At 39.4% G+C, this 10,741-nt stretch overlaps 1 protein-coding gene across 1 annotated transcript in view; it reads right to left on the bottom strand.

The window, feature by feature from the left end:
* ALDH7A1 (aldehyde dehydrogenase 7 family member A1) overlaps positions 1-10,741 on the bottom strand; it is a 55,862-nt gene that overhangs the window by 23,513 nt on the left and 21,608 nt on the right. Inside the window, exons 7-9 of the mRNA XM_017885351.1 lie at positions 9,889-9,933; positions 5,507-5,584; positions 3,025-3,122 (exon numbers count right to left, since the gene is read on the bottom strand). Coding sequence (XP_017740840.1) covers positions 3,025-3,122; positions 5,507-5,584; positions 9,889-9,933 — 221 coding nt within the window. The remainder of the gene's footprint in view (positions 1-3,024; positions 3,123-5,506; positions 5,585-9,888; positions 9,934-10,741) is intronic.

The following is a 10,741-nucleotide window of genomic DNA, read 5'->3' as shown; positions in this document are numbered from 1 at the left end:
TTTTAAGATTGCTTTGGCTTTTAGGGTCCTTAGTATTGCCATATTACTTTTAGGATTAACTTGTCAATTGTTATAAGACAGAAAACTGGGATTTTACAGGAATTGCATTGAATCTGTAGATCATGTGGACCACATTGATACCTTTACAACATTAAATCTTCCAAAACTGAAAAGGGGATTATCTACTCATTTATTTAGGTCATCTTTAATTTATTTTGATGATGATTTTAGTGCTCCGTGCAACAGACTTACACTTCTTCTGTTAAATGTATTCCTAAGTATTTTATTCTTTCTGATGCTACTACTAATTGAATTGTTTTCTGGATTTCATTTTGGATTGTTCATTGTTAATGCATAAAATGTAATTGATTTTGTATCTCAATCTTGAGTCCTGCAACCTTGCTGACCTTTTTTATTAGCTGTTTTTTTAATAAATTGCTTTGCCTAATAAAAGCAATGCCTACATAGTTAAACAGTCGACAGATTAGTCAAATTTTGTCTTATGCTGGGGTAAAAGTCTAAAATTCAGCCTAACAGCCAAAATCGATAGCCAGTATTATCCTCGAAAACCTTGGAAATCATTCATAAAGCACAGTACAGTATACAAAGCTATGTCTATACAACTCTTTTCAATCATGTATCCATGATCCATAACCATGATCCATATGCATATGGATACATATCCATGATCCATATATATGATTCATATACATGAAAGAGCAGATTTAAGCCTTCTATTCCACACTCACTGTAAGTTCTGTACTCAGTGCTCCTGTTTAAATGATGACATTTTCTCACCACTATACTAATGAGAAATGACATTTTCTTATTTAATTTGCCAAACAGGACTAGTACAATTTGATAAGTGTGCAAAGTAAGTAGAGGTTCCTCTTCAAAGACTTTCCTCCCCATCTAATTAAAATAAATAACTTCTCTTAAAAGCAAAATTTATTCAAAGACCTGTGCTCCTAAATATTTGCTCTGGCATGCTTATACTGGTCCAAGTACACATTAGGTTATAGCCTGTTCCTCTTCCTTATTTAAAAGTGTTTTACTTTTCTCAGCATTCCTCAAGTTACTTTCTCCTTCCTTTGTTCTCCTCTACCTTTGCCTCTTTTAAAAGTTCTAAGTTGCTANTCCTTAGTATTGCCATATTACTTTTAGGATTAACTTGTCAATTGTTATAAGACAGAAAACTGGGATTTTTACAGGAATTGCATTGAATCTGTAGATCATGTGGACCACATTGATACCTTTACAACATTAAATCTTCCAAAAACTGAAAAGGGGATTATCTACTCATTTATTTAGGTCATCTTTAATTTATTTTGATGATGATTTTAGTGCTCCGTGCAACAGACTTACACTTCTTCTGTTAAATGTATTCCTAAGTATTTTATTCTTTCTGATGCTACTACTAATTGAATTGTTTTCTGGATTTCATTTTTGGATTGTTCATTGTTAATGCATAAAAATGTAATTGATTTTTGTATCTCAATCTTGAGTCCTGCAACCTTGCTGACCTTTTTTATTAGCTGTTTTTTTAATAAATTGCTTTGCCTAATAAAAAGCAATGCCTACATAGTTAAACAGTCGACAGATTAGTCAAATTTTGTCTTATGCTGGGGTAAAAGTCTAAAATTCAGCCTAACAGCCAAAAATCGATAGCCAGTATTATCCTCGAAAACCTTGGAAATCATTCATAAAGCACAGTACAGTATACAAAGCTATGTCTATACAACTCTTTTCAATCATGTATCCATGATCCATAACCATGATCCATATGCATATGGATACATATCCATGATCCATATATATGATTCATATACATGAAAGAGCAGATTTAAGCCTTCTATTCCACACTCACTGTAAGTTCTGTACTCAGTGCTCCTGTTTAAATGATGACATTTTTCTCACCACTATACTAATGAGAAATGACATTTTTCTTATTTAATTTGCCAAACAGGACTAGTACAATTTGATAAGTGTGCAAAGTAAGTAGAGGTTCCTCTTCAAAGACTTTCCTCCCCATCTAATTAAAAATAAATAACTTCTCTTAAAAGCAAAATTTATTCAAAGACCTGTGCTCCTAAATATTTGCTCTGGCATGCTTATACTGGTCCAAGTACACATTAGGTTATAGCCTGTTCCTCTTCCTTATTTAAAAGTGTTTTTACTTTTCTCAGCATTCCTCAAGTTACTTTCTCCTTCCTTTGTTCTCCTCTACCTTTGCCTCTTTTAAAAAGTTCTAAGTTGCTACCCAGTCGGGACCAGTACAAAATGTGAGGTTCCATTCCAGCCAATGGAAACCAGACACAGCAGTAGAGTGGACGCATCAGGTTATAAATGACCCTGTCTCCTTTGTCCAGTGTACTCTCGTGCCAAAACTACTGGCGAGTGTACCCTTTCTACAGGAAGTAAAAATGGCCTTATTAAATAAATTTATGTTCAAGTACTATTTCTTTACAGTATGAAAAAACAAACATTTCAAACATAAATATTCTACGTGATTCAATTATACCCATTTAGAGAGAAAATTACTTCCTTTCATACTTTTTCTTTTTTTTTTAGATGGAGTCTCGCTCTGTCACCCAGGCTGGAGTGCAGTGACGTGATCTTGGCTCACTGCAAGCTACGCCTCCCGGGTTCACGTCATTCTCCTGCCTCAGCCTCTCGAGTAGCTGGGACTACAGGCGCCCACCACCTCGCCCGGCTAATTTTTTGTATTTTTAGTAGAGACGGGGTTTCACTGTGTTAGCCAGGATGGTCTCGATCTCCTGACCTTGTGATCCGCCTGCCTCGGCCTCCCAAAGTGCTCATATTTTCATAAATTTTGGTATTTAAATTTAAGACTTCCCTAATATTCAACTGCTAATAACTGTACCCTTTTCTTTTACTTAGACATTCAAATAAACATGACCACTGCCTCCATGGAAAAGGTTGAGGGGAAAACAAAACTCAACTTTTAGATTTTACCTCCATATTTGAGAGAATTAAAACCCTCATTAGAAAGCCAACACTTACCAAACCTCTCCTGCACCATCAGGGCCACCTGTTTTCCCACCTGAGTGCTCCCAGTGAAGGACAGCAGGTTCACTCGTTCATCTTTGGCCATTGCTGTGCTGCAAGGGAACAGACATGGTCGGTCACCCAAGCGGAGAAACCTAGCAATGACAACTTCTAAAGGTACCCAGCACTGAAGTGCCCTTGGAAAAGCAGTCTCTCGAAGCTACAAGAAAGTCTGTCCCAGGGGAGCAAGGGAAAGTCTTCATGAGAAGGAAAAAAGTTTTTCACAAGTAGAACCATATGGCAGAAGAGGCTAACCTGCTGTGAACATCTGAATAGAAATCACCTAGAGGAAGTTCTCAGGGAAGAAAGTCTTTCCTATACTGAGTGAGTGACTGGACAATACGATCTTAGCTGAGCATTCCAGTTTTACAGACTTTTAACTGCTGTGTAATTCCTTTAAGGATTAAAACTTGGGCAGGACCAGCCTAGGCAACATGATGAAACCCTGTCTCTACACAAAATACTAAAATTAGCCAGGTGTACAGGCATGCGCCTGTAGTCCCAGCTACTTGGGAGGCTGAGGTGGGAGGATCACTTGAACCTGGGAGGGGGAGGTTGCAGTGAGCTGAGATCGAGCCACTGCACTCCAGCCTAGGTGACAGAGTGAGACCCTGTCTCAAAAAAATTAAAAGAATTAAAACTTAAAAGCCTGTAGGGAAATATCCTAAAGCAGGGGTCCCCAAGCCCCAGGATGCCAACCAGTACCAGTCTGTGGCCTATTAGGAACCAGGCTGCACAGCAGGAGGTAGGCAGCAGGCAACCCAGCGAGCATTACTGCCTGAGCACCACCTCCTTCAGATCAGCGGCAGCATTAGATTTTCATAGGAGTGTGAACCCTATTGTGAACTGTGCACGCAAGGGATCTAGATTGCATGCTCCTTATGAGAATCTAACTAATGCCTTATGATCTGAGGTGGAACAATTTCATCCTAAAACCATCCCCCTCCCGTGGTCCACGGAAAAATTGTACTTCCACTAAACCAGCCCCAGTCCCTGGTGCCAGAAAGGTTGGGGACCGCTATCCTAAAGTATTCCTCACAGAAGTTGACTTACAAAGGCTATGCTAGGATTTCCAGTTGCTTCTAAGGAACGCAAATCAGATACTACTGATTTGAACCTCTCTGTTCCTAGTTCAGTGCTACAAAAGGTCCAGTGTTAGCCAAGCGGGGCAGCCACAGCATCAGTCTAACGTAGGGCTGTACGGCTTGGCTCAGTTACCTAGGTCAATCTTCTGAGGTTCAACCTAGCAGGTATGAGCACTAATACTCAAAGTGGCTGCCGTTTAACATGCTCCTGTATATACTACCATAATTATCTGAGCTATTGCAAGGCCAACACAAGCACTAGATACCCAGAATGCAAGAATACAGTCAAAGGCTGACTCGTGTTTTAAACGACACTTAGATAATATTTCACTCTGCATTGTACATGTGGGAGTTGTATTTTGTAAAATTTTCTCATCAATATGAAAAACAGAGTAACTTATTGCTCCTTTTTGAGACTGCCCAGTAAGTACAACAGTATGTTAAAAGTGTGGGAAGGCGAAGAAACTAACACTTTGGCCACACCAGTATGGGTTGTAAGACTTGACTCCTGGAAAACTCACCTAATCAAAGTCTAAGCTGATAAGAACCTCAGCTTTTATCCCAGTTCAGCACAATTATAGTCCGTGTCATCTTAGTATCATGCCAAGTAAAAGCAGCAAGACACAAAAGGCCACATATTATATGACTTCATTTATACAAAATGTCTCAAATAGGCAAATCCATAGAGACAGAAAATTCTTTAGTGGCTGTCAGGGCATGAGAGCAGGGGGAATGGGAAGAGACTGCCAATGGGTATGGGATTACTTTCTGGGCTGATCAAAATGTTCTGGAAAAAGATAGTGGTGATAGTTGTACAATACCCTGAATATTTTAAAAACCACTATATTGTACACTTTAAAAGAGAGGATTTTATGGTACACTAATTGTGAATTATATGGCAATTTAAAAAAAAAACAATTTTACTAAAAAGAGGCTGTGCTCCCAGGGTTCCCTTTTTCGGTCAGCTGAGAAACTCAGATAATAGGCTAGGTTCTCGGCAGGCAGTGAGACCCCAGACTACAATTTCATAGCTTTCTTTGTAAGTAAACACCTTGACAAACCACGTGTCAGGAAGTCACAGGCTGCCCCCCCATTACAGCAGTTTGTTATTTCAGGATATAAACACCTTAGAAATAGTACCTCTGGGCAAGTAAAAAGACAATTCTTATTCATCCTCCAATAGAGGTTAGGCATTAATACAATAAGAACCCAACAAACTCCATAATAATAATGATTTCAAAAACCATTCTTAACTCCTTAGTTAAAAGTGAGTTCATTATTCTAGTAACAATGATTCTAGTTGGTGAACCTGGGGTCCTTCAACAGAAGATGCTCTCAGCCTAATAACCTACCCAATATCTGCTCCACCACAAGTCAAGGAACAAATCGCACCAGGCAGCTTGTTGTCCTCCAGAACCTTGGCTATTATCCTAGAAAGGAAAAAGCAATTATTGAGGCAATAATTTAATTTCTGAAGTCATTTTTTTAAAAACAAGGAATAAATTCCAACCACTTGACTCTCCTTTTTGCAACTTTCTCTCCCATCCCTCAAATATACTACTCTCTTGCTTTTTCAGCCCACTTTTCAATTTCTAAGTCACTGTTCCTAAATGGCCTTCTAACATTAAGAACACTCTTATACCAGACTCGGCCCTCAAACATTCAGACCTGGATTTCTCCTCACATATTGAAAATGCCGTTTTCAAAAAACTATTAGCAGAATTTTTTTTTTTTTTGTCCTGAAAGAATCTTGAGGCCAAGTGTGGTGGTTCATGCCTGTAATCCCAGCACTTTGGGAGGCCGAGGCTGATGAATCACTTGAGGTCAGGAGTTCAAGACCAGCCTGGCCAACATGGTGACCCCCCATCTCTACTAAAAATATAAAAATTAGCCAGGAGTGATGGTGGGAGCCTGTAATCCCACCAACTCAGGAGGCTGAGGCAGGAGAATCGCTTGAACCTGAAAGGCAGAGGTTGCAGTGAGCTGAGATTGTGCCACTGCACTCCAGCCTGGGAGACAGAGCAAGACTCTATCTCAAAAAAAAAAAAAAAAAAAGAATCTTGAGAAGAAGAAAAAAACAGAACATAAATAGAAGACACAAAGCATTGTTTAAGTAGCTCAAATTGTCAGTTTTCAAGTATTTTCTACCAAACTATGAGGACACATCTGGTTTAAGACAGCAGACTGATCACTGGGCCATTTATTTATTTATTTATTTACTTATTTATTTATTTATTTATTTATTTTGGTCTTACACAAATCTATTGAAATGTGATTAAAAAGGAAAATAAAAAGGAATAAGACCTAGAACGATGAAGGAAATTAGAGGTGGTCCCCACCAGCAAATAAGAGATTTAAACACATCTCTGCAAAGCAGAGTTAGAGAAGTTGTAAAGCACAAATTGGGGAAGAGGACGGGATCCTCAAAACCTAAAGTAAATGCCACAGACACAAAAGAAGGAGCTGGGGCCACCCTGCAGAACCCTGAAAGAGCTTGGGGCTACTTCCCACCAAACCATGTCGATCAGAAAATATCAGTGCCCTGCAGGCTACAGAATTGTGGACAAGCAGAGTTTTTTCTCTTGTTAAAATGAGAAATACATTTAAATGCTACTTAAATCTGATTTTGAGTTATAAAAGAAAATGGCTAAAATAATTCTGGTTTCTCTGAAAAAGGATTCCATTCATTTTGAGTTTCCAGAGGACCAATACAGCAAAGGTTATTTTCATCAATCATCTTAACTTACTGGCTACTTTCCAATTTGTTTAAACTTCAAAAAGACCCAAATCCCATACTCACTTTCATAGGAAAGGTATCATTATCACACCCAAGTTCCCCTAAAATACCCTTTATAGCTGTTTTCTTTCTTCCTTCCAATCCAGGATCCAATCAAGGATCATGAACTCCAGCTCTCATGTCCAAGACCAGGTTTCAGGATGTACAATTCTTTCCAGGGATTTCGGGTGTCTATATTGTCTGCACAAGTAGACTGTACTCTCTTTAAGGGCAAGGCTTTTGTTTTGTGCCTATGGGTAAAGGTTAACAAACCCCTACCCCTAAGATGAGACTCTAACTTTAAGTTGAACTCTAGCTCTGTTCTCCATGTTACCTGGAAAGTGTCAGAGTGTCGTCAATGTTTCTTAGACAACCCGGCTTACGGTAAAAATGACCCCTGCCTGGTCACTTCCATCTGAACTGGGATAACCATCTATGAGCTATTAATGGGAATGCCATGCTTTTTGGCCTTTCCTGAGGGCAGTGACACTTGTAACTGCATGTCCCTGTGGCCCCTGAAAGCTACAATTGTTATAAGAGATTTTCGTTTCTGCGGGGCATTAGGCTTTAAGCCAGGTTAAACCCCACACCTCTCCAATGTGGCTCTCACTTCCTTGTACCTATGTGACTATGACAAGAACACTGATTGAAGAGGAATACCTGATGCCACCCTCCTGAGAAGCTATGCTCCCGTACTATCCTTCTGAATACACAGATAGAACCATATGTGGCCTGTGGTCATCTAAGGAATCTGAAAATTTAGTTGAACTTAAGAAGACCTCCTTGTGGCACTGCATCAACCTTAGTTAATTCCAGCAAAATTTAGCATCATTTTACTTATTATCTTCCATTACATTTCAAACCATTGAAAATAACATTTTCAGTGCTTTGAAAACTATCAACCCGCACATAAACTCTTACACGAACATTTCAAATTCTTCAACTCTTTAACGCAAAAAAAAAACTTAAAGCAAAACCGGTATCAAAATGGACAAAATTTTAACTACTTCGTAACAATTGTTGGTTCACTACTTCCACATTAATTATTCCGCTGTTTTTTTGTTTGTTTGTTTGTTTGTTTTATTTTTAGGCCAGGGGCAGGGGTTATTTTTAGGCCAGGGGCAGTGGTTCATGCCTGTAATCCCAGCCACTTTGGGAGACCGAGGCAGGCAGATGACTTGAGGCCAGGAGTTCAAGACCAGCCTGGACAACATGGTGAAACTCCATGTCTACTAAAAATATAAAAATCAGCTAGCCGGGCACGGTGGCTCACACCTGTAATCCCAGCACTTTAGGAGGCTGAGGCGGGCAGATCACGAGGTCAGGAGATTGAGACCATCCTGGTCAACATGGTAAAACCCTATCTCTACTAAAATACAAAAAATTAGCCAGGTGTGGTAGCGCATGCCTGTAGCCCCAGCCACTCAGGAGGCTGAGGCAGGGGAATTGCTGGAACCTGGGAAGCAGAGGTTTCAGTGGGCCGAGATCACGCCACTGCACTCCAGCCTGGCGACAGAGCAAGACTCCGTCTCAAAAACAAAAAACAAAAAATGAGCCAAGCATGGTGGCATGCACCTGTAATCCCAGCTACTTGGGAGGTTGAGGCAGGAGAATCACTTGAACCTGGGAGGCAGAGGTTGGAGTGAGCCAAGATTGTGGCACTGCACTCCAGCCTGGGCGACAGAGCGAGACTTCCTCTTAAAAAAAAAAAAATTAGCATGGCGTGGTGACCCACACCTGTAATCCCAGCTACTCGGGAGGCTGAAGCATGAGAATCTCTTGAACCCAGGAAGCAGAAACTACAGTGAGCTGAGATGGCCCCACTGCACTCCGGCCCGGGCAACAAAGACTCTGTCTCAAAAAAAATAAAAAATAAAAATTAAAACAATTACCCTTGCTCTTTTCCAGCCCATCACTTTCCAATTCCTAAGCCATGATTCTAAATAATCTTCTAGGCTGGGCGCAGTGGCTCATGCCTGTAATCCCAGCACTTTGGGAAGCTGAGGCAGGTGGATCATGAGGTCAGGAGATCGAGACCATCCTGGTCAACATGGTGAAACCCCATCTCTACTAAAAATACAAAAATTAGCTGGACGTGGTGGCACATGCCTGTAATCCCAGATACTTGGGAGGCTGAGGCAGAAGAATCACTTGAACCAGGGAGTAGGAGGTTGCCGTGAGCTGAGATTGTGCCAGTGTGCTCCAGCCTGGTGACAAACCGAGACTCCGTCTCAAAAATAATAATAATAATAACAATCTTCTAATATGAAGAACCCTCTTGCCCACAGACTCCACCCCAATTTCTCTACTAATAATTCTGAACTCAGAATGCAGACCAGGCAAGCAATGGAACATCAAAGGTACATCCTAATCCTACATGGGAAGGCACCCTAACTCTATACATCCTCCAAATTCCAGAATGATACATCAATCACATTGCTTTTATGACTTAATCAGAGCTCCCAAGTTCTCAAATACAAGTAAAACACTAATAATTGTTTAACCAAAAGATGCAATACATTTCAGTGTTAGATGAATCAGCAGATTAGTATAATAATCAATTTTGTTAACACTCTATTAAGTAAAAGCAATGTAAGTATTAACTGTATAGAAATCTATTCTCAAAACTATTAACTTGTTGAATAGTGAGAAAATATAGCTCCTAAATTGCAAAAATTTCCTTTCCACTGAAGATGCTTTTATTTTTCAAGTGACAAAATAATGTCTGCAAGTGTTCAATCAATATGTCAATATCTGGCATGTTTCCAAAGAGTTAAATTAAATGACATGGCACTGAAAGCACTCTGTATATAAAAATAATATTACAAGCAAAGGAGAAAGAGGTTATCCAAATTCCATGCTATGTGACTCTTTGACATCAGATTAAAAAGTCACAGCTATTAATCACCCTTTCGATATTATTCCATACCCAGGAAAAAGAAAGCCACACGTACTTACTTTGTGACAGCCACACTAATGAGGGAAGTGGTTGGAGCTCCTTTCCTTAAGAAGGTTAAAACAAAAAAAGAAAAAGAAAAACTTATTGACAGAAACCATAAATACCTTTTATTATCAAACAGATGCAAAAGTGTGAGAAAATGCTCTGCCCAATCAGACAACTGACAAATGAGTCTAGTAACTGAAATAGAAATCTGTCCTTCAGCTGGGTGTCTTTGAGACCTAAGGAACAACAAAACTTTCATGAACACAAAAATAGCACCAAGCAATTCTGAATCAGCTTGCTGCACTAATCACAGGAATCATTACGTTAACCTCAGCCAATTATGGGAAATGAGTGAAGCAGAAATCTACCAACATGCTGCATTAACTAAACTTTCCTGGGAAAACTCAAGAGAGCTGAGGAAAACTACACAATGAGCCTTTTTTGGATTAGAATGTTAGAAAACATGAGTTCGTTTCATCACGTGGTGCAAATTATTAGTCCTCCCAAATGTCTTATTTTATAGTTTTTGAATAGATTCAACTGAGTACCACACATTTAAACTAAATTAATAACTAGTGGAACAGACGTAAGCAAAATGAGCCAAAAACAATTGTTCTGATTTTCCTCATTTAATGTCTTCCACTGAACACAAAAGCAAAAAACAAGTAACTGTTTGCCATCTACAATATACAGACATTTTTACTATCAAATATTTTGTAAGTTGAAAAATTTAAGACCTAAATGAGAACACTGACCAAGTGCCTCAGAATTACTTGGGAGTTTACTATCAAAGTTTTACTGGCCAGGTGCAATGGCTCACACCTGTAATCCCAACACTTTGGGAGGCTGAGGCAGGTGGGTCACCTG

Source organism: Rhinopithecus bieti, unplaced genomic scaffold (assembly GCF_001698545.2).
Source record: "Rhinopithecus bieti isolate Rb0 unplaced genomic scaffold, ASM169854v2 scaffold_14215, whole genome shotgun sequence".
NCBI lineage: Eukaryota > Metazoa > Chordata > Mammalia > Primates > Cercopithecidae > Rhinopithecus > Rhinopithecus bieti.
Note: the sequence above shows the minus strand (reverse complement) of the source record. Positions and strands in the feature narration are given on the sequence as shown.